The 25535-nt window shown below is 35.9% G+C and overlaps 1 protein-coding gene across 2 annotated transcripts in view; it reads right to left on the bottom strand.

The window, feature by feature from the left end:
• CWF19L2 (CWF19 like cell cycle control factor 2) overlaps positions 1-25535 on the bottom strand; it is a 127349-nt gene that overhangs the window by 54682 nt on the left and 47132 nt on the right. For both annotated transcript variants that reach the window (XM_072611210.1, XM_072611209.1), the window contains exons 7-12: positions 23144-23259; positions 22152-22861; positions 14383-14479; positions 12880-12972; positions 9887-10012; positions 7892-8029 (exon numbers count right to left, since the gene is read on the bottom strand). In XM_072611210.1, the coding sequence (XP_072467311.1) occupies positions 7892-8029; positions 9887-10012; positions 12880-12972; positions 14383-14479; positions 22152-22861; positions 23144-23259 (1280 nt within the window). The remainder of the gene's footprint in view (positions 1-7891; positions 8030-9886; positions 10013-12879; positions 12973-14382; positions 14480-22151; positions 22862-23143; positions 23260-25535) is intronic.

Below are 25535 nucleotides of genomic sequence, written 5' to 3'. Positions count from 1 at the left end.
GGAAGAGACCAATTACATAGAGAAGTGGTCCATGCTAGGGATGGTACAATGTTGAGGGTGCTAAGAAGTTGATTCTCAAGGTGTGTGTGTGTTAGTCCTTCGTTATTGAAGAAGACCATGCCATCAGAAAAATGACATGACTTGCACTTGACTTTGTTTTGAGTGAGGGAGAGCTGTGCAGGTCATCAGCCTCACTTCTCCTCCAGAGCCATCTGAATCCACTGACTAAATATTAATCAGAATGACTGGAGATGACCCAGGATGAGGCAGCAATTGGGGTTAAGTGACTTGCCCAAGGTCGAAAAAGGAGGACACTAAAAGCTGAGGAAAAATTTCAGAATGTATTACCACAAAAAAATCAACCAAGAAAAAATCAGTAACTACTGACCTACATGTCTGCTTTCTCATACTGACAAAATTTTAATGATAATGGTATGCATATGCACTGAGGGCAACCTCTGAAGTAGGCTTACTTTCATAAATTACATTCTACAAGAGATCACACTATTACAGTAACACAACAGCCAAAAAGGTATAGAAACTACAAGATCCCACCTGTCTGTTGAGTATAAAAAAAGCACTTTATTTCAGTATAACAAAATGCTACATTAAGAGATTCATCTCCCTGACTGACTTAGTTTGACTTAACTCTTCTGAGCAATGCAATGACTTAAGACAATTCCAAGAGTCATGATGGAAAATGCTATGTACATCCAGAGAAAGAACTATGGAGTCTGATTTTTGTGTGTTTTCTTTCTCATGGTTTTTCCCTTTGGTTCTGACTCTTCTTTATAACATGACTACTGTAAGAAATATGTTTAATATGATCATACATGTATAGCGTATATCAGACTGCATACCATCTTGGGTAGGCAGGAAGGGACAGAAGGGGTAAAAAAACTCTCACAATCCTGTAAAAGTGAATGCTGAAAACTATAAATATATAAATAAGCTCTTTAAAAAGAGAAATTCATCTCCTATTCATAAGCAAAAATCATATGAGCGTCTATCCTTGTATATCTTTGTAACCTCTATCTTTGTCCAATAAACTACTGATTTTTAATATCAATTGGGATGTAAACCAAGTAGACAAAGGCTCATCAAAAGTGTGGATCACTGTCCATAACTGAGTCTAAATAGAAGAAAAATTCTCTAGAAATTTTCCCTACAAAAAGTCCTCCAAACCACACTATGCAGACAACATAAAGCTCCAGAAAACTGCAGATCATCCTAAATGAAATGCATAAATCTTCACATTGTTTAGCCTGTACAAGAAAAACCAAGTAGATGAAGAATGCCTATTATTATCCAGATAAAATGAAGAAAAAGAATTGTCCCCAAGATTGTAACAACTTTTAACTGAACTTCCAATCACAATTACGTCCCCATGACCTACCCCCCCTACCTAGAAAGTCACCTCACCTAGAATTCTAGGTCATTAATTATAAGAGTGAAATATATTTTAGCAATGAGTAGCTGATTACTGGAATAAGTCTTCAAAGTCAGCCATCTTGGCATACTCAGATCATAAACTAGTTATTATAATAGTGAAATATATTTTAGCAATGAGTAGCTGATTACTGGAATAAGAGTCTTCAAAGTCAGCCATCTTGGCATACTCAGATCATAAACTAGTTACATACAGCAAAGGTAAAAATCAACAATCAAATTAATAAAAGTAAAGATATTAACTCTGATTTAACATTTGTCATAGAAATTTAAGTGATATAAAAGAGTTCCCAGGAGCTAAGATGGCAGAGTGAGAGCAACTACTCACCTAACCTCTTAGACAAACTTTCAGATACCTCTAAAAAGAGAATCTGACCAAATTTCGGAGGTGCAGAATCCAATAGGAGACAGACTGTGGAAGACTCACAGCCCAGGACAGACTGGAAGGTTGAAGGGAAGAATCTGTTCCATAGGGATGAGCCCAGAGCGCACAGTGCAGCGGAGCAGGAGGGCCCATGGAGATCTGAGGCAGCAGTAGGCAGAACTGTGGAGTTGCAGCCCAGGGTGAGAGACCAACAGAGCCAAGAGAGTGACAGCCACTGAGCCCCAGAGATCAGCTGCAACAGCTCCTGAGACTTTCAGCCCACAGAGCATATGTCTGTAAGTCACCTACTAGAAATTCCAGGAGCTAAAATGGCAAAGTGACCGGTAAATGCTCTCTCCTCCCTGCTTGATGACATCAAAAGAACCATAAAATATTTCCTCAGAAAAATCCCAGATCAGTGGACACAGTGAAGGGGCAAATAGTCTCATAACACCTGAGGCTAGGAAAATAGCTAAGGGGAATTCCTATTACTGTGGCAGAGGCCAATGGGAAGAAGAGGGGCCCCAGGGTGGTGGAAACCTGCACCAAGACTCAGGCTTGCCTCAGCGCTAGGAGAGGAGCTCCAGGGGAGGTGGAAACTTGCACTAGGACCCAGGCCAGCCTCAGGACTAGGAGAGGAGCTCCAGGGGAGGTGGAAACTCCCACTAGGACCCAGGCATGCCTCAGCACTCCAAGGGAAATGGGAAGACAGCAGGGCAGCCAAGACCACCAACCCCTGAGCTTGCCTTGCCTGAGCTCAGCTGAGGAGATCTCCCCTGACCAGACCACCCCTCCCCCACACTTAACAAGCTAGCCCTAGAGCTGACAGAGAAACACAAAACAAAAAGAAAAATTAGCACCTGCCCTTAGCTTTTTCACATCAGTCAGCTCAACACCAAGTTCTGCAGCTTCTAACTGAAAGAACCAGAAGCCACAACATAAATCATCATCATGAGCAAGAAAAAGCAAAATAACAGTGAAAAAACCATAGACTCTTTCTATGGGGACAAGGACCAAAACACGAATACCAAAGAGGTTAGCCGTGAGACTGTATTCCCATCTGAAGTGACCATGAACTGCTCACATGCACAAAGAGCTCTCTGGGAACAGCTGAAGAAGGAAATAGAAGACAAACTGGCCAATGATTTTAAAAGTGTGAAAGAAGAATTCACTGATGAGAACATCTCTTTAAAAAGGAAAATTGGACAAATGGAAAAGGAAGCACAAAACTTAACTGGGAAAATTGGACAAATGGAAAAGGAAGTACAAAAACTAACTGGAGAAAATAACTCCTTAAAAGGAACAATTGGACAGATGGAAAAGGAGATGCAAAAGTTAACTGAAGAAAACAATTTGATAAAGATTAGAATTGGGCAAATAGAAACTAATGACTCTATGAGATATCAAGAATCAGTCAAATAAAACCTAAAGAATGAAAAGATAAAAGAAAATGTAAAATATCTAATTGGAAAAACAACTGACCTGGAAAATAGATCCAGGAGAGAAAGTTTAAGAATTATTGGCCTGCCAGAAAGCCATGATGAAAAAAAGTCTGGATAAAATCTTCCAAGAAATGATCAAGGCAAACTGTCCAAAAGTGCTAGATCTAGAGGGCAAAAGAGTCATCGAAAGAATTCACCATTCACCTCCAAAAAGGGAGAAAGACGCACATACGCTAGCTCTTACCCCACAGCCCATAAAATACCTGTAAAGAAGAACTCTCAACAAATTCTAGAGCAGCAGAAGCCAGAGAACAACAGAGTGGAGGAGATTTCTATTCCAGAGTGACCTGAAAGACCAACAGGAAAGGTCTGTCCCACCAGATGAGGAGCAGAGTCCAGACCAGTCTTGGCCACATAGCACCGAGAGCAGCAGATCTGCAGGGACAGAATCTCCAGCAGCAGCACAGATTCCTCAACCCACAGGCACCAAAGGTCAGTGAGAGGGTCTTTTTGGCTGGCCAAGAAGGGCACAGGGTGTCCCCATAACTCAGGCCTCCTCAGGCAGCAGTAGAGGCAGCATAGGATGGGCCTCCCAAAGCAGGCAGTAGCATGCATCCATTGTTGAAGGTCTCACTGTAAACCCCCTGTGTGGCAGCTCTGCCCCTACCTGAGCAGCTAATCTTAATCTCATACTGAATAGCAGCCCTACCCCCGCCTAAAGCCCCTGAGGCTTTGGAGCAGGTCATCTGAATCTCAGCCCCCAGTGCTGGCCTGGGGGAACTGGAGGCAAGGTAGTTGTGGAGGGGAAACTCAGAAGTCAAATAACTGGCTGGGAAAATGCCCAAAAAAGGGAAAAAAAATAAGACCACAGAAGGTTACTTTCTTAGGGAACAGGTATCCCCCCCCATCCTTCTGGATCAGGAAGAACAAGGCATACTATCAGAGGAAGTCAAGGCCTCTGCCTCCAGGGCCTCCAAAGGGAACTTAAACTGGGATCAGCCAATAGAAGACCTTAAAAAACAAGTTAGCAGCTTACTAAAGGAGAGCCAAAAAAATGCTGAGGAAAAATAACAGCTTTAAAAAGAGGCTAAATCAATTGGAAAAAGAGGTTGAAAAAGCCAATGAGGAGAAGGAGGTTTTAAAAAGCAGAATTAGCCAAATGGAGGAGAAGGTGCAAAAGCTCACTGAACAAAAAAATTCATTGAAAGAGAGAATTGAATTCAGGAAAATGAATGACTATGAGTTAAACCAAGCAGTTAGTAAACAAAACCAAAAATTTGAAAAAATGGAGGATAATATGAAATGTCTCATTGGAATAACAACTGACCTGGAAAACAGATCTAGGAGAAACAATTTAAAAATTATGGGACTACCTGAAAGCCATGATCAAAAAAAGAGCCTAGACATTATCTTCCATGAAATTATCAAGGAAAACTGCCCTGATATTCTAGAACAAGAGGACAACGTAAATATTGAAAAAATCCCCCAATCACCTCCTGAAAGAGACTCAAACAGAGAAATTCCTAGGAATATTATGACCAAATTTCAGAGTTCCCAGATCAAGGAGAAAATACTGCAAGCAGCTAGAAAGAAACAATTTCAGTATTGTGGAAATACAATCAGGATAACACAGGATCTGGCAGCTTCAACACTAAGGGATCAAAGGCCTTGGAATGGGATATTTCAGAGGTCAAAGGAACTGGGATTGAAACCAAGAATCACCTCCCCAGCAAATCTGAGTATAATACTTCAGGGGAATAAATGGTCATTCAATGATATAGAGGACTTTCAGTCATTCATATTGAGGAAAAGACCAGATGTGTACAGAAAATTTGACTTCCCAAGGAAAGAATCAAGAGAAGCATGAAAAGATAAATAAGAAAGATAAATCATAAGACTCTCTAAAGCTGAACTGTTTACATTACTACATGGAAAGAAAATATTTATAACTCTTGAATCTTTTTCTCAGTGTTTGGGTAGATGGAGAGACAGTACATATACACACACACACACACACACACACACACACATATACAGACAGTACAGGGTGTGTTGAATCAGAGGAGATGATATCAACACAAAAAAATAAAATAAAATAAAAAGTGGTGAAGGAGGAAAACACTGGGAAGAGAAAGGGATAAATGGAATGGAGCAGGCTATACCTCATAAAAGAGATAAGAAAAATCTTGTTCAATGGAGGAGAAAAGGGAGAAGTGGAGAGGGGAAAAATGAAGCTACTCTCTCCACATGTGGCTGAAGGAGGGAATAACATGCTCACTAAATTTGATATGAAAATTTGTATCACACCACAGGAAAGTAGGAGGAGACAAGTGGGGTGAGGGGAATATTAGATGGGAGGGCAAATGGGAGAAGGGAGTCACTAGAAATAAACACTTTTGAGAAGGGACAAGGTCAATTGTGGGGGGGGGGAATAAGGGGGATAGAGTAGGACAGAGGGCAATATAATTAGTATTACACAACATGATTATTATGGAAGTCTTTTGCAAAACAACATATATTTAGTCTGTACTGAATTGCCTGCCTTCTCAGTGGAGCTGGGGAAGGGGGGAGGAGGGAGAGAAGTTGGAATTCAAAGTATTAGCAATGAATGTTGAGAATTTTTACTGCATATAATCGGGAAATAAGAAATACAGGGAATGGGGTACAGAAATTTATCTTGCCTTACAAGAAAAGAGAGAAGATGGGGATAAGGGAAGGGTGGGGTGTGACATAAGGGAGGGTACATTGAGGGGAGGAGTAATCAGAATGCAAGTTATTAGGAAGCAGGGGAGGGGAGTGATGGGGAGAAAAACTGGACAAGTTACAAAGTGAGGTAAAAGCAATTAGTATTAAAACAACTGACTGAATTAATTACTGAGAATAAATCAATGACATCTTTAGTTTGGGGAAAAGAATTTCAGTCTAAATTTCCTAGAGGAAGGTAGCCTCAGGTAAAATTTGGCATTGATGGAAAAGTTAAGGTTTTAATGGTAAATTTGATTTTTATGATTGCTATTTAATCAGGAACTAGAACATGTGTAGAAAGGCATGTAAGCCAGTTAAGACTTGCCTCAAAAGATGTTCCTTAGCTGAAGTGAAATTATAACCATATTTGAAACCTGGTTATTGGAACTTGCCATTTTTTAGATGCTATGGGACTATTATGTGACTGTTCTGCTGAGTCTAACTCCAGGTATGGGTAGCAAGAAAAGCGATCTGAGCCTCCAATCCATGATGTCAGTAAACTGGTGAGATGCTCGTATGAACTGCAAAAGGTCATCTCGTGGGAAGGGTGAGAGAGCAGCTGTTCAGCCGGGGCTGAGGTAGGATTCTCCTGACTCAATCTATCCACTGACACGTGGTAGACCTTAAGCCTGACTGAATGCAAGTGGATAATCTAATCCTGCCTGGAAATGACATGAAGTTGGGAAGATATTGTATCCCTGCAATGTCCCGACCCTTGGTGGCAATTTCCTATAGTCAAAAGGTTTGTGAGCTTAATACCAGATCTATTCAATTACAGATTGCTGATAGGGGAACATCCAAGGTTAAGTCTAAAGTTAAGCTATTAGGCATAGGACTATAGACCAACAACAATAAGTTAGGGTCCTTTAATTCTTAGCAATACTGTGGAGACAATTAGGTCAAGAGCTTGTGAAGTTAGCAACTTAAATATTATTTGTGTCTCAGTTGGTTAATGTTTAAAAAAAAAAATTCTTTTGTGGTCCATATTGTAAATGCTCTAAAAAGAAGTATCACCTGACCAAAAGTTTGAATTGTTTTATCTATTATAAACTGTGTTAAAAATGAAAAATTAAAATAAAAAAAAAACCACAACAATATTTCTAGATTCTCTAAATCTTTTTCTATTCTTTCTTCAAAGAAGACTTGTTTTACTGGACATCACCTTCAGTTTTCATCCCGGAAATAAACAAAATTTAAATTATTCTAAGGTGTCACATCTATGAATATAAATAAATCATAAAACTGACAAAAGTAATAGTTCCTAAACTTAAATCCATACTGGAACAAAAAGGACTCCATTTCATCCTTTTTTTCTCAAACACTGACCGCAGGTCTTATAGCTTTACTATCCACACATCATTAGGAGGTCTGCATTAGGTAAAGACTTCGAAGAAAGAATATTTATCTTGAAAATACAAAAAAAGAAAATTGTACTGTTAATTCTTCATAATAATCTGGTAAGATTCTTCCATCTTTTTCAATAACTAAAATCTCAACAACCTAAGCTCCCTAACGCATGACTCAATCCACGTTTTCTTCCACCTCTTGTTTACCTGCCAAGAGCTAAAGCTTAAAGGTATAGATCAGAAAGAACACGAGCTTTACTATTTGTGGTCCACTGATAGACATAAGGCAAAGCAATGCTATAACCAGCATTTTTGATGAAATATATGGAAGGGTAGAATTAGTTCCTCTGCAGAAAGTAACATTCATATACTTCCAAATGCCAATAAAACCAATCCCAAAATGTGTTTGCTTTTACGTAGATAGAGCTGTTTATGAGGGAGTCAGAAAATAGTGAAACAGTCAACCAATAGAAGAATCTCCAAACTAAGTGATGAATAATCCACAATCTGGGCAGGAATCTAAAAAAAGCCAATAACATGCTTACCTTAGATGCCATCTTCATGAAAGCCCTATTTTGATCTTCTGCTGTTCCCATCTTTTCATTTTTAATCAAATCCTTTAAGTTTAAGTCATCATCATCATGAAAGTATCTGACTCGCTCCTTATCTATGTGCGTTGTTACCTACGATGAAATGAATAACCTTGTGAGAATACAAGAATTTCTTATATATCAAAATAATGAAATAAAAGTAAAATCCAAAGATGACATAACAGTTTAATTTAACGTAAGATGGCTGTAAATTTTTCCTTCTATATCTAACCCCAGGACCACTTTATGATCATTCTATTGGTCACTGACAACAGTGGTGAGATAAACCAATAATAGTTAGCATTTATATATAGAATTTCAAAGTTTACAAAGCTCTTTACATGTTATCTCATTTGATCCTCACATCAACCTTGTGAGAAACGTGTTATTATTATCACCATTTTACAGATGAGGAAACTGAGGCTGAGAAAGTATAAGTGACTTGCCTAGAGGCATACAGCAAGTAAGTATGTGAGGCAGGATTTGAACTACCTCATCATTGAACTGAAGCCGCTCTTTCCAAAATTATCAATGATCTCTTAATTGCCAGGTGTAATGGTCTTTTCTCAATTTCTCTTTTTCTTCCTTCCTGATCCCTATTCAGCCTCTGACACTGTCAATCACCATTTTCTCCTTGACATTCTTTCTCGTCTCTAGGTTTTCATGAAAGCAGTCTCTCTTGTTCTACCTTCCACCTGTCTGACCATTCCTTCTCAGTTTCCTTTATAGGACCTGCATCTAGGTCATACCTGCTAATAAAGTTCTGTCCTAAGCCTTCTTTTCTTCCACTAGTTGTTTGGTGATCTCATCAACTCCCATGGAATCAATCAACACCTCTATGCAGATAATTCTCAGAAATATTTATCCACCTCTAATTTCTTTCTTGACCTCCAGTCTCATAGCTCCTACTGCCTTGTAAACATCTCAGACTGGAGGCCACAGAGGTATCTTAAATTCAACATAACCAAAAGTGAATTAATTATCTTTCCTCCCAATCCCTCCCTTCTTCCAAACTTTCCTATGACTCTAAGAGGGTATCATCATCCTCCTACTCACCTACGTGTGCAACCTGTCATCCTCAACTTTTATCCCCTTTCTCTCACTCCCCATATGCAATCAATTGTCAGTTCCTATCAATACTACCTTCCCAACATTCTCATATATGCCTTCTTCTCTCTTCTGACACTGCCACCACCCTGACAGAAGCCCTCATCACATCATACCTGGACTACTACAATAGCCTAATTGGTCTTCTTGTCTGTAAATATCATTAATTAAGACACTACATCATGTAGAGAATTACATAACTATTCTAATTATAAATACTCCACTGTAATACCTGAAAAATCAGGTAACTAAAATAGACAAGGATTAAAAGATAAGGTTTTTTTTAATATATTTAATAACTCCACAAAATAACCATTAGTAATCTTAAGTAATTCAAGCTACTGGTTAAGGGTTTGTAATTAAATTTTTAAACAAACATCTTTGAGAAAAAAAATTTTAAATTCCTTAAGTAGTTTTATTTTTTGGTTTAAACTTATATGATGCCACTAGAAAATCACCAGAAAAGGGAAAATCTTTAAAAAAAAAATCTTTAAATTAACCCAGTTATTTTACTAATTTCTAGTTATAAACATTTGAAAGTTTCCTTTCAAAAAAGAAAAAAAAAAGTTCCATGGCAGCAAATATTTCACATTAAATTTGATGAAAAATTTAAGCCTTGAACAAACTTTTGCCCTAACAAGTAAAGGTCTTGTATTAAAATTACCATCTGGGGCAGCTAGGTGGCGCAGTGGATAGAACACCAGCCCTGGAGCCAGGAGGACCTGAGTTCAAATGTGACCTCAGATACTTGATACTTACTGGCTGAGTGACCTTGAGTAAGTCACTTAAACCCAACTGCCTTGCCTTCCCCCCTCCAAAATAAATAAATTTTTTAAAAATTACCATCTGCTTTTTCCCTCTTCTTTCCTTGGGTTCCAATGGTACTCCTGGTGCACTCACAGGCCATACCCTTCCAGAATGATCTGTTCTGACAAGGACCACCTCTTGTTCTTCCTGCAAGCTTTCACCCTATTATTAGGTATAGAGATAAGTTAAAAAATATAGGACTGGGAATTCTTTTGTTCTAAAAAACTTTTTAAAAAATAAGATTAAGGCTTCATGTAAATTTTGCGGATTTTCTTAAGCCTCACAATGTGCAACTATAATTTCACAACGGCAATGAAAATATGTACATGATCTTTCATCTTAATATAAATACAAGATGGGAAGGCAGGAGGGAAAGGAAATCTGAGCTTCATTGTAACGTAAAAATACATGCACTGAAATAAAAAGCCTGAGAAACTTCTATATGTTATATATTTATATATTATACATAATATATACCATATATTTATATACAATATGCTATATATGTATATCATATATTTATATATATTTATATTAAGCATTTACTAAAGACAAAGCACTTTTCAGACATTGTATATGAATTTTCATCATTTTTCTCTGAAAGCAATTTTTTGCAAACACTTCTTTACTTTTAAAATCAGACCAAAGGAAAAATGGCAGCAAGGAATCAAGAACTGAAAAACTGTGATGATGTTTCAAATAACATTATTTTGAAGTGTAAAAGCTTGGACATATTTCTCATATAATTCAAATGGCAGAATTAAGAGTGGCACAACATATATATCTTTTCTTCACAAATTGGTTGGCAAAAGTGTGGATTTCACAGCATATGTTGTGAGTGACTTAAAATATATTGTGGATAGAAAAAGTACAAGAAAATGTTTGACACAGAATTATATTGCAATCAATAGTAAACCACTCTTCTGGCTCTCCTCCTCCACTCAATCCTAACCTCTTCTCAGTTCCTTAATGGATTATTTCCCAAGGTTTGGTATTCAACTTGCCTTTCATTTCCCAATACACTCACTCATGTCCATGTTTTAATCACATGTACAGAAACGATTTCCAGCCCTTCTCTCCCAAACTATAAGCTATTAACACTAATGACCTACATGACATTTCCAAGTGTATATCCAATAATCACTTCAAATTCAGCACATATAAAAGCTAAACTCACTATCTTTTCTTAAAAAAAAAAAAACTGCTCCTTCCCTACATATGTCACTATTTTTATTAATGGCACTACCATTTTATCCAGCTGTCTATATTATAACTTATCTTTATTTCCTCTTTCTCACTTGTCCAAAAATACAATTCCAACTCTATAAGGACAACAGTCCTATCTTCTTGATTCTCAGCATCATTACCCTAAGACAAGTTTTCACTGTCTCCCACCTGCACCATGCACTACTCCAATAGCCTCCTAATATGTTTTCCTGCCTCACCACTTTTCTTCCTTCAATTTATTCTTCCAACTTCTACTAGACATTTAATTATGTCTTTCCTCTGTTTAAAAATCTTTCAAATGGCTCCCTATTGCCTAGCAAGGAAAATTCAAAACCCTGATCTGGCATTCAAAACTCTCTTAAATGCTGTCATCTACCTTTCTAGCATTATCTACTATTCCTCAAATACTGATACTACAACCACACTGGCCTTCGCATACATCTCCAAAATACCCTAAACTTCTCACCTCCACATTTTGCTCTTGTTGTTCTCTATGCCTAACATGTGCTATTTCTACTTTATTTGTTGGTTTTTTACCTATTCTTTAAAGCCTAGCTGAACCTCCTAGTCTCATCCTTCTGATGCTAATCATCTTCCCTGGGTAACTTACATTGGAACGTTGTTCTGAACCTTTCTAATGCACTTGTATTATTGAGCATGACAGACAGGCAGACGGATAAATAGATGAATGGATTAATATAGACAGATAGGTTTGTATGTCATCCCTTGACTCTACTGTAGGTTCCATGAGGGCAAGAGTCATTCTTATCAAAATTTTGTAGTCTTTATAAGAATTGATGAGATTTAGGTTTACTACAGGTTACTAACATTAGTCCCATTTTGCAGATGAGAAAATCAAAAGGTCAAGGAGGTTAAGTAACTTATCCATGATTGCACAGCTACATGACTGTCAGGTGTGGGATTTGAACGCAGGTTTTCCTGACTCTGAGCTAACATTCTTGACAAAAAATAGTTACAGAAATGTTTTTGAAAGAGGTAAGTATTTTTTTTCTTCTAAAATTCCCTTGTCTATCATAAAAGCTTTCTCTATTCAGTGACAATGAATTACTCATAAAGTATCTTTTAGAGATGACCCATTCATTAAAACCAGTTATCTATTCCTCTAATACAAATATTTATGTACCTAGATCTTTTTGGACAATTTAGCAGACATTTTGGGAAAATGTCCAAAACTTTGGAAGCAAAAGTTTTCATATCAAAATAACAGTAACTCTCTCTCTCTCTCTCTCTCTCTCCCTTTCTCTCACATCAAAAGGAAAAATAAATTAGGTTCATTAAACAGGATTAATTTTGCACAGAACTAACTTCAGCCAGTTCTCCACAATCTTCTAGATGCCTGCAAACTTAATCTCTGATGGTACTCTAGCATATTCCCAGAGAGGAATATCAACTTCATCTTTGCTGCTATTAATCTAATATCTCAATAAATGCATTTATTAAGTAATTTTAAGTCATCTATCAGGATGAAGCTACAGTATCACCCAGTAAACTTGCAATTATTTTCATGTTCAGCAAATACTAAGTCAAACACAAAACAAAATAAACATTAGTGGTTTCTTCTTTTTACAGATGAGAAGACTGAGATTCAAGAGGTTAAATGAGTTGCCCAAAGTCATTTCCAGTTACTGAGGGAGTCATATCTAGAACACATGTCCCCTAATGTATTAATAAATGTTCAATGATTAACTATTACTAAAATATCACCAACTGAAAACTTAGCGCCGTCCTCCAAAAGTAACTTATATGCAAAATGAAGCCACAAAAAAAGATTTTTTTCTTACCTCCATCTCAGATTTTCTTGTTGATTCTCGCATTTTTATTTCTTTTAATTTGCGTGCTTTGTCAAGCTGTGCTTTAAGTTGTACTGCTAAGTCCTTCAAAAATAAAAATAAGGGTTTATATATTATAGGTTTATGACTGCTATCTGAATCACAATTTTCTCGTAATTATCTGAAATGTAGTTTTACTTTGAATTCTAATTAAATTATAAAAGTATATTCACTTTGAGAAATCCAAGTGACCTTATGGATGATACTATTTTGTAATTCCCTTACATGTCATAAATTTCAAATGCTACAGGGCTAAAGGTTACTATGATACTATACTATACTAAGGATACTATGATATCATTTAAGTACATCACAATATTTAAACCATCATCTACTTTATCACCTACACAGGCTTCAGATCAAAGTCTAGATTCTATTTCATTTTTTTTCTAGCTGGCTAAGGAGTTTCATATAAAAAGACATATAAAGCAAGAAACCATGAAGCAAAAAATTACACAGATTTATGTGGCAGCATAGAAAGTGTTCCTTCCCATAGTGATTCAATGAACAAAGACATACTTCCTTTTAACAGAAGCAGAATGGACTGCCTTCTCACTGATAACTTCAACTAACGCCTCTGTTGGTTCTCTTTTTCTTGCAAAATCTTCAACTCTGTTCCAAAGTCCAGAATGACCAACGATAAGGCATAAAGAAAACAAACAGCATGCAAAACACAATCTTTTCCTTGGCATGAGAGAATAATAATTAGAACTGAACTCTTCTATTATGATGGTATGAATATTTTATATTTCTTATGTAATCTCAAAATAACTTCCATTTAGTTTTTAAAGGGTTTTTTTGTACTTATATTTCAATAACAGTGAAGCTAAAACCTTTCCAGCTTAGGAGAGGCCATTCTACTAACCTGTTGTCAGATACTGGGGGTGGGGGATAGGGAAAGGAAAAGGGAGGATTATATGTGAGTGTTTCAGTTTTTATACAGCATCAAAATAAAATTTGATTAAAAAGCAAGAAAACAGGAATTTAAAATGAAACGCTAATGTTCCCTGGGACCCTAGATGGTTAAAGCTCTACCAAAGGCATTTCATTCATCAATCGTTAAAAGGTGAGTGTATATGTAAAGTTCCTTCAAAAGAGATAAGCATGATATCAACATGTATTCAAGAAATGGAGATTTCAATGCTGAGGGACTATACATACATACATACATACACACACACACACGTATGTAAATTAGGAGAATAATTTAAATGCCACTTAAAAAGTATTTAATAAGGAATTAAACCCTTCCAGCAAATTCACAAACTGAACAGCTTTGTTTAGGACTTTTGAGGACAAGTAAATGAACTTCTCTGGGTCTCTATTTCTTCATCTGTAAAAGGCAAGGGTTGGGAGATTAGATGATCTTCTAAGTCCTTGTATGGTTTTATGAGCATCAACAGAAATAATATAATAACTTATACTCTCTATGAAAGCAAGCAATAAGACTCTCACCATTTTTCCCATTAATTCTGCCTTGATAAGCTTGGCTCCAAGTTTATTCATCTCATCTTCACTTAGAAGTTGGCTAGGTCCATCTTCTGAATTGTATCTAGTTTAAAAAAGAAGAGTTGAAAAGTTGAAAAGCAGCATTATCTTAAAATCTTCCGTAAAATTTAATTTATAATCAATATTATTGGACATTTATAGGATATCAGCAAAAAATAACTAATAATGAATATTCACAATCCAGATAGTTATGAGGGTTCAAACCTGTACTCTTCAAGCTATACATGATGGATACAAGGAAAGTGCAGGAAACAACGAAAAAACTTCATGCCATTTTTGAAGAGTTCATAAAGTATTTGACACCACTGGTAGATTTGAGTTCTGGTAGCTACATAAGTCATGTGACCTCCCCAAGTTCACCAATATTTTAATGCTGCTTGGATAGTTAGTAGCTCACAAGTTATTTTATCTTAATTTACTCCTTAACACAGGGGAGTAAAAGAAATTGCCTAACTCACATAGCATTATTCAAACTAAACTACACATCCATGCTAACATATTTAAGAAGGAACTTATGAAGAAGAGTTAAAATATAGTTTCTGACATTTGGATAACTCTTCAAGTTCCAAAAAACTAATATATCCAAAGTTCCCCAAGAGTTTTCAACAAGCATACTCACAGTTTTACTCCAAAAAAAAAAACGAATATAATAACCACAAATTCCTAGAAACAGTAGGCACTTTAACACATCCCATGGTAAGATTACTGTCACATTTCAAACCTGACACACTCCATGCAACTCAGCATTCTCTCTCAAATTATAACCCCAAAGTAGTAAAAGTGAATGATTATCATCTTTGATATCAACATTAAATATAAAAATATAACCCAAATCATCTCCCCTTTGAATTCCTAGGTTTATATCTGTTATGGCACTTATCAATCTTATATCTCTTATAGTTGTTTATATGTGGTGAAACAAAAACTTTTTGTGTTTGCGGAAGCCAAAAGGGATGTTGATCCCATGGTTCAAGGATGTACATGTCATCTCTATTTAAAACTGGAAAATCCTAAAATGGAGGAACTAAACTCCACAGCTCCTAACCCAGAATCGCATGTGCAACAAAGAGCATATAATGTTTACTAGAGAATATTCCCTATTTGAAGCAGCTAAATAATACAGTAGAGAATTCCGGGCCAAGAAAAAGGAAGATCTGAGTTCAATCCAGCTTCAGATACTTGTTCATTGTTCAATGACATTATGGGATGATGTTTTGACTTGATAGCGAATTGGATTTAAGTGAGGGAGAGTTACACAAAGTCATCAGCCTCACTCTCTCTTCCAGTCATCCAAGTTCAGTGGAAGAACAAAAGTCAAGACAGCTGGTGATAGCCCAGGATGCAGTGGATGACCTTTCATCTCTGATGCCTGACCAAGTTCTAAGTGCTACGTAGCACCTGCTTTCATCTTCCTTCATGGCTGTTGAGACAAAATGTTCTCATCTGCTCATTCTACCAGGAAAAGTCTTCACATACCTGGGGAAGACATCCCCCTAATTCACCAACAGGTTTGAGGCCTGTGAGTTACCCTTAATCTGGTTTAGTCCATCTGCTGAGACACACACTAGGGTGTGGCCACTGTGCAAGCTACAACTTCTTGGAGCCACAAGTGAGAGTTGGGTGAAAGTGAACACCAAAGATGGATGAGCAGCCCTGAAAAGGGTGTATGGAGTGTTCAAGGAGGGCTAGCATCTCTGGTGTGAAGACTGAGATGCTTACTAGCTGTGTGGCCCTGGGAAAGTTACTTAACTTCTGTTTGTCTCAGTTTCCTCAATCGTAAAATGAGGAGAGTAATAGCATCTACCTTGCAGGGTTAACGTGAGGATCAAATGAGATATTTGTAAAGCACATAGCACAATGCTGGATGCATAGTAGGTTCTATATAATAAATGCTTATTCTTACCTTTTTTCCCCTCTCCTCTATATGTCATTTTTCTCTAAATTCTATAAAATTGATTTCACCTCCTACAAATCTGTAGTACATAACCTCAGTTGAAGTCTCAATAATCCTATTCTAATTTATCACTCCATTCTCACTTTGTTGTTCAGAAGGTACAGTCCAAATTTTTTCTCTTTCCTCAAATTCCCAACCATACTTCTACATACCACACTTACAAAAGAAAACCAAACCCTTCTTCTATATCACTGAAATTCCAGACATCCAAAGGAAACATTCTCAAATGTGAAATCTCAGTCTTCAAAATTCCCCTGAACTATCAGCTATTCTCTCCTGCTTCCATTTAATCACTCTTTTGACAAGACAAATCCTTCTATACTAATTTATTAATAAATATTTCATTGTTCTAGTTGCTTCTACATCACCTAAACATATAAAGCCCACAGTTTTCCATCATTATTCTAAGGATATAAGTAGAGAATGTCACTACACACGTGTGGATATAAGATCTCTTGAATAATAATATTCAAAATACTTGATAAATTAAAACTTGGGACTGCTATTATAATAAGGAAATTATTTTTTTAAAAGAGGAAATATTTTTAGGAGTGTGAAAGAGAAGTTTATTTTAAATAATAACTTTTCAGCCAAGATAATTTTGGCAATGATCTCTACAGAAATTTCTCTAACCATCTCTTTCTATTTAAGACAAAGTGCTTAATATAAAACGAAAATATTTTCAGTCAAATAAATTCAGGAAGAGCCTCTTCCTCTTCTCATATTTCCTCAATCTATATTCTGAAAAACAACTAAAATAAACAGTAAGGGTACTGCATTAGTGTAAGCAGTTATTTTATTATTTTTTTACATGCCTCTATAGGTTGGTATTACTGTCTGCATCCTTTATCTGCATTTCTTTGGCTGGAAAATATTATATTGGGCTTGTTGTCAAATTATATTCTGATGTACACATCATTCTTGTTCTATTTTAAATGCAATTCATTTGAATTTCAGCATATGCAAAATCAGGATTCCATGAGGAAAATTTTGGCTTTCTAAAAAACAAGCTATTACTCAATTTGCAATCTCATTCCAATTCTATTAACTTACCAAAATATTTGCAACTTTCTCTCCCATGATGAAAATTTTGGATTTCTAAAAAACAAGCTATTACTCAATCTGCAATCTCATTCCAATTCTATTAACTTCCCAAAATATTGACACTGAAAACTTTCTCTTACATTCTTTGGAGATTATTATTATCAATATTTGTTAAGTAATCATATACATACCCCATACTAAGTAAGCACGATTCAATATGGATTATATGCCTGTTCTAGATCGTGCCTTTTAAATTCTATTCTTTCTGACTGATATGAACTGATGCTGAGTGAGGGGAGCAGAACCAGGAGAACATTGTACACAGTTACAGTCACACTGTGCAATGATTAACTTTAATAGACCTGGCTCTTCTCGGCAATGCAAGGTCCTAAGACAACTCCAAAAGACTCATGATAAAAAATGCTTTACATGTCTAGAGAAAGAATTACGGAATCTGAACGCAAATTGAAGCATGCTATTTGCTCTCTCTCTCTCTCTTTTGTTTTATTTCTTCTTTCTCACAGTCCATTCCATTGGTTAATTCTTATTTGCAATGTGACTAATGTGAAAATATGTTTAATGTGAATGTATATATAGAGAGAGCTTATATCAGATTGCATGCCATCTTGAGGAAGGAGGTAAAGAGTATGAGAGGGAGGGGGAAAAATTTTGGAACTCAAAAGCTTGTGGAACTGAATGTTGCAAACTAAAAATAAATAAATAGATCTTAAGAATAAATAAATAAATTCTATTCCTTCCCCATGCACATGAGGCAGGACTCTGCTTCACTCATGCTTTTCTTTGAATTGTCTGATAGATTTTTCTGTTCTTCTGGCTACTTGACCTATCCCAGGACTTTGAGATCATCTAGTCCAACCCCTCATTTTAAAGATGGGTCAAAATTTAATTGCTACCAGGCAATATAAGTAGTACACTCCTGAGTCAAGATTCAAAGCTAGGAACTCAACTCCAAATCAACAAACTGAAACAAAAGGTTGCAGTTATTAAGAAGTAATATAATAGTACTGCACTTGGGTTCAAAAAGTCATATGAACAAGTACAAGATAGGATAGAAACAACTAAAGGAAAATTGATGTGAGAAAGAGCTAAGGAGGAAGATTTGAAGAGAATAATAATCAGTCAACAATCATGAAGAATATGAGAAAGCACCTACTATATGCTAAACACTGAGGTAAGTGCTTGGAGAATACAAAGGCAGAATTGAAACATCTCTTGCCTTCAAGGAGCTTAGAATCTAGCCAGGAGAGACATGTTACATTCATTTACAAATGTATAATCTAAGACAGAGAACATATACAAATATACACAAATACTATCATATTAACCTGTAGCTAAAGTGAAGTTAAGGTGATTGCATGAAATTGATAGTCAAAATTTTCCTGACTTTTAAAGATGTGAAATATGTGTGTCAATATCTTAAATAGACACATCTGCCCAGTTTTGGAATGCAAAGATTATAAATGATATGATAAGTGAAAAAATCTAAACATCTCTTGCAGTATCTAATTTTAGAATTAGCAAGTACATATACACCAAATAACATGACAGTGATTAAATGTCAAATATAGTGAAGCAAAATGAATTCTAAGTATATGATAAATGAAAAAATATGCTGCTTTACCAGGTTATCACCAAAGCATAGACACTGTCATTCAGGACAAAAGCACTGGACAGATTCAATTTTTTTAAGTTTTTGTAACAATAAACAGATGCTTTGAAGGACACATTTATCACCATGACAACCAAAATTAAGCCAGAAAAGAAAAAATACACAGATATTTCTGATTTCCTAGAATAGTCTTCTATACGAATACCTATAAAACAAAGCTTACTGTCCCACTAACTTGTACTATAAAATTGCTGCTTTAAGAGAAAAAAAAAACCTGTAAGTGATGTAATTCAAAACTTTTAAGAAGAGGTTCAACTTTTAATAGGGGTTCAAATGAGCCTCAACCCCAAGAATATTCTCAATTTGGCAGCAAACCATCAGCATTATCTCTACTGGACCTACTTTATGACACCTCTAAGGTTTGTAATCATTTCCCAAATGCAAGATTGCCTTTTTTCAAGGCCTCACAGGACGTCAAGTAAAGTTTTCTTCCATGCTTGGAGATTCTAAGATTTTATATCCAAAGATACCAAATCTTTGCCTTCTCTTTCCTCTTTTTAGACTACAACACTGCACAGTCTGCAAGTAGGTGCTGCTAGAACAATGATATAGTCCCATCTAAAGGTTCCTTTTAAAAGTAAGGTTTTATATCATGTAAATTGAATTATTACCCAATGGTATCAAGTACATACATTCTAAATTCTGTACAAGCTTACTTAAAATGTAGGGATATTTTTATTTTCCATCACCATATAATATTCTGTTTGAAACTTCCTAAAGAGCTTATTCATATTTAATATTACCTGATGAATATCTGCCTGCACATCCCACTACTACAGAAAGCAAAAAGAAAAGAACAAATAAATTTCCAGGGATAGTAAATTCAGAATTCAAAATCATAGTACCCACTGGTAAAAGAAAAAATTTCAGTTGTTTAAAACACACAGCAGCCAAAAGAGGTGAGGGAAATATTGAGTTTGAACAATATTAGCAAGGAAAGTAATAATCTAATGTTGGGACCAAATGATGATATTCAAATTAGACCAGGATGCTGCCAGCACATAAGACACAAACTTTGTGTTCCACACATTCAATATTCCACAAGTCCTCACTGCTCTGTCTTCCCATTATTAACACACCACTTCTCCTTTTTTCTCAGAGTCCCCTTCATACTTATTATCCTTCCTCATTTTAACATAATCAACTTCATAATACTAATCAGTCTTTTCTTATCTTACCAAATTTCACTTCAGAAAATGATACTGACAACTGTGAAATTCTGGCTCTCATGACTCTAAGTTGCTCTTGTTAAAAAATATTTTACATCTATTCTGAGGCTCCGAACTAGAGCTTTCAGGTTTGCAGACTAAATATCATTTACTCTAATATACTCAAGTCAAAACTGTTGGAACTAAAGAAACTTATTAACCATCAAAAGTGTCAACTCAACAAGCATTTATTAAGCACTTACTATGTGCCGTGCTTTTCGCTAAGCTCTGGGGATACAAATTAAAGCAAAAAACAAAAAAAAAAAATTCCTACCCTCAAGTTGCTAACAATCCAATGAAGGAGAAAACATACAAACCACTACATACAAAAAAGATATAATACAGGATAAATTGGAAAAAATCAGAGAGGGGAGGCACTAGCATTAAGTGGGGTCAGAACAGGCTTCCTGCATCTAGTCTAATAAAATGAATTTGGAAATAAAAAAATAAAGTTCATCTTAATGTAACCAACTGAGAATGTCATATGCTAGAAATCTAAACTACTAATAACAGGTCATTGATAAAACTTAAAAGAGATTCAATTAAACACATTAAATTAACAAAATTTACAATGAAGGAAATCCCACCATCAAAATCTGTCAAGCTCCTTTTGGACCCTAATTCTGTACTTCCAAGTATTAACTATCACCTTCCTAGGAAATGACATAAATCATCTATAAATCTGATAACTTCACCATCTCTATCTTCATCCAATTTGCTAATAAAAGTGCTGAAAAGCTCAAGGCTGACAACAGAACCCTACAGCAGGCCAATGAAGCATTCCCTCTAAGGTTTATCTTTACATCAATCCATCAATTAGCAGTCTTTGAGTATGGCAGTTTAACTTTCACATATCATTAAGCTCACATTTCTCAATCTTATCTATGAAGACTATGGAAAACTTTTTCCTATTGGCCTCCACCTAAAATTGTAAACCAGAAGTGTCAAACACGAAGTCTAAATTCACTCAGTAGTCCCCAGTTCAGCTAGCACTAGATTAAAATTAATTTGGAAATCTTTAACAAAATAAAAATACACTAAAACATACTTAATATAACGTTTTTAAACTAAGTCAATATGCTGTTCACAGGAATCCTTATGTATGGACTGTTGCTGTTCATTTATGCCCAATTCTTCATGACCCCAATTTGGGGTTTTCTTGGCAAAGATAATGAAATGGTTTGCCATTTCCTTCTCAAGCTCATTTACAGATGAGGAAACTGAGACAAACAAGGTTAAGTGACTTGTCCAGGGTCACACAGATAGTAAGCATCTGAAGCCAGCTTTAAACTCAGAAAGATGAGATCTCCTGGCTCCAAGCCTAGCACTCTGTCCACTGTACCATCTAGTTTCCCATGTATGAATTAGTGGCCCCCATTTCTATTTGAGTTTCACACCACTGAGGTAATCCATTTACTTATACTTAGTAAGTCCAATGATCAATCAACCATGACATTTCTTTTAATATCCAGGATTGGTTATAAAATTACAAGACCAGAACTTAATTTAATTACCTGAGATCACAACAGCAATAGTAGGCTTATATGATTACTGTTCATTTAATTTCATTAATTGTACAGCTCTGATATTCAACATAATTCATAAATCCAATGCTTTTATCTTAATGCAGTCTAATAATTATTTATAAGCATAGATTTATATCAGTTATATATTTGTATAACTTATCTCCTCTTTTATACTATAGGAAATTTAAGGACATATAACCCATCTGTTAACAGGTACTTCAAAGACCCAATGCATTACTGGGTTTCATGGGCCTTCAATAAGCAATCAAAATGAAAAACAAACTACAAAATACCCAGATAATGAAGTCTTAGTTTCCTGTAGAAATTCTCTTTTCTCAAGGAAAGGACTTGGATTTTCCTCCTGTGATTTTTCTTTCATGGTCTTTGAAATTTCTTGAATATCAGCAGTACTTCTGGTGGGTATAAATGACTTTCGATCTAAATTTTGTTTCTCTTCTCCTCTTTTCTCATGGCTCCATGAGAATGAAATTTGTTCAGTGCTTTCATCAGGTTTTAGGAAACTATGATTCAAAGAGTTTTGACCTAATAATGTTGAGGAGCTAGGTGGTTCAGAATCTCTACTAGGAAATGATAACTCATCATCTTCAGAAGGTTTCAAGAATTTATGTTTGATATGTCCAAGTAAAGAAAAATCTTGTTTTCTCCTTGAATCATAATCTTTTCTCAGTTGATATGATTCACTTCTATCTGGTTCTATAAATCGTGACCTATTGTCTCTCTCATTTCCTCTAGATTTATCTGTACTAGATACTTGATCACTTGTCATATTTACTTTGTTATAACTGCCACTTGAAAATTCACTACAAGTGTCCCTATTGCTATCACCTATAACATGTTTCTCCGTGTTTTGTTTCTTGCTTTCTTGACCACTCTGCTCATTATCTGAGTATCTTGATTTTCTCCACCGTTCTCTTCCACAGTTGTCACTTTTTGATGCTGCTTTTTTAGCTTCTTCTAATCTCAATTGAAATGTCTCCATTGACTACAAAAAAAAAAGAAACATGTATCTTTAAAATGTTATAAAGTTAAACTTTGAAATAATTTGAGCATATTTGTCTCTAAGGTTTATGGTAACTATACCATGAACTCATATTATATGGTAACAATGCTGAGTACAAATGTCTTTACCAGCAAGTGAATTGCAGATTTAAAATAAAGTTTCAATCAAAAGTCTTCATGGCAGACAACAGTGACAAAAGTAAAAGGCTTTAGTTAATTTCCTTCAATTTTCAAAAAAGAATTTTCTCAAAAAAGAGATACTTACCCCATATCTTTCTGCTACAACATCCTCAAAATTTCTATTTTGTTTCTCAGCTTGTTCTTTCATTCTTTGGTAGGACTTTTTAAGCCAGCTTAATCCACCATCTTCTACCACTGAAACTAGAGGACAAACAAAAAAAAATTAAATTTGAAACTGTATTTTAATGTGGTTTAAATTATTACATCTATATTCTGTATTTCCAAAAAGACAGTTAGCTGAGAACTCCTAGCAAATTAGAACTTTAAATATACATACTGTAATATTTGAAATGTCAAAAGAATGTAAGAAAAGCTTCCATATCTAAGCTCACTATTGGAACTTATAGTAAACTTTTTATGATGAACTTTTAAGAGCACATGGATAACAGCTACACAGAATGAGTTCCAACCTTCACTGCTGCAGAGAATTAACCCCACTGACTAGATCACAAATCTACTGGAACATTAGAATATTTTAACATAGTATTATCCACAGTACCTACTACCTCACCATTTGTGAGAAACAAATGAGATAATGTAGGTAAAGTACAGTGAAAATCTTAAAGCACTATATTTGTGTCGGTTGTTTTTAGAGTTCAATCCAATTCAACAAACTAAGAATTTAATAAATGCAACACAGGATGCTAAATTTTGGGGAAAGTGAGTATGTATATGACCTAGTCCCCAGCTTCAAGATGCTTACAATATAGTAGCAAATATAAGACAGGAAAAAAGGCATCCGTGGGACAAAAGAGAAGAAAATAAAATGCTATAGGAGTTCAAATGGGGGAAAATTGGGAAATCAGTAGGAAAATTAATTTATCCTATTCAGTGGGGAAAATAAATAAAAGATTCATGGAAGAAATCATATTTGGGTTGGGTATTGAAAGATGAGTTGAACTTCAATAATAACACATCAATTAATCAATAAGCATTTATTAAACACATACTATATGCCTAACACCATACTACACTCTAGAAATACAAAGCACAAAGAACAAACAAAAAATTTCCCTGACTTTAAAGAGCTTATATTCTACAGACAAAGTCAACATTATAAAGATAAATTTTTTAAAAAGGGGAGAGATAATAGAAAGAGGAGAGGAAAACAGGACTATAAGCATTAGCACCTGAGAGAATTAAGAAAGAAAAATTTAATTCAAAGCTCAGAAGGAAACTAGGGATTCTAAAAGGCAAGAGTGAAGTGGTAGTGTTTTCCAAGCTTGGGAAATAGACTATGCAAAGGTAAACAGAGAGGAAACATGTCAAATAAGCAACAAGATGGACAGTTTTTACCTAGATGAGGTTAAAATGGATATATGATTTATACATAAAGGGTGATACCATAAGCAAATTAGGAGAGCATGGAATACCTTACCTGTAAGATCTATGGATATGGGAAGATTTAGGACCAAAAAAGATACAGAGAACACTGGGAAAGGTAGGAGGGAGGCAGAGAATTTGGAACTCAAAACTTTTATGTAAAAAACTGTTTTAACATGTAAATGGGGAAAAAATTAAAATATTATTTTTTAAAAAGGACAGTTTGGGTGGACCAAAAATTTCTATATAATAGCTTGAAAAGCTAAATTGGAGCCAGGTTGTGAAAAGCTTTAAATACCAATTAGAGGAGTTTGTATTTGATTCTATAAAGAATAGAGTGGAGCTAGACATACAGATCGGGAAACCTCAGAATAGAGGTGACAGCTGAATCTATGGGAGTTGGTGAGTGAAATGGTATACAGAGAGAAAAGAATAGGAGCTAGAATGGAGCCCTCTGGGACAACCACAATTAGTGGGCGTGACCTGGAAAAAGATCCAGATAAGCAGACTAAGATAAGGGGGGAAGGGGAGCCAAATTGGCAGAGTAAAAGCAGTGACTTGACAGAGCTCTCCCCCCAAACCCCTCTAAACACCTGTAAAAAATTACTCTAAACAAATTCTAGAGCTGCAGAACCCACAAAATGACAGAGTGAAACAAGTCTTCAGTCCAAGACAGTCTGGAAGGTCAGTATGAAGCATTTATCACACTCAGGCTGGGAATGGGGCAAAGTGTAGTCTAGCATGGGCTATGCTCAAACAGAGGGGCTGCAGCAGGCCTCAGGGGACTGAATCATGGGCAGCTGTGACCATTTCCAGGCTTCTCAACACACAAACGCTAAAGACAGTATACAAGGTCAGTGGGAAAACTCTGTGAGACCTAGTCTGCCTGGGGTCTAGCCCCAAGGCAGAGGAGGAAGAGGGCGAGACCACTGATAGCAGCTGAGGGAGGGCTGCTACCAGAGTTCCTGGCCCAAAGACAAAGGGGGAATCAAGCAAATGACACAAAACCCTTGAAGCCTGGGGCAGTACACTCACACCCACACCCATCCCCTCTGCAAACAGAATCCTACCTTGGCAAAGAGAAAGTCAAGTAT

Source organism: Notamacropus eugenii, chromosome 5 (assembly GCF_028372415.1).
Source record: "Notamacropus eugenii isolate mMacEug1 chromosome 5, mMacEug1.pri_v2, whole genome shotgun sequence".
Classification (NCBI taxonomy): Eukaryota; Metazoa; Chordata; class Mammalia; order Diprotodontia; family Macropodidae; genus Notamacropus; species Notamacropus eugenii.
Note: the sequence above shows the minus strand (reverse complement) of the source record. Positions and strands in the feature narration are given on the sequence as shown.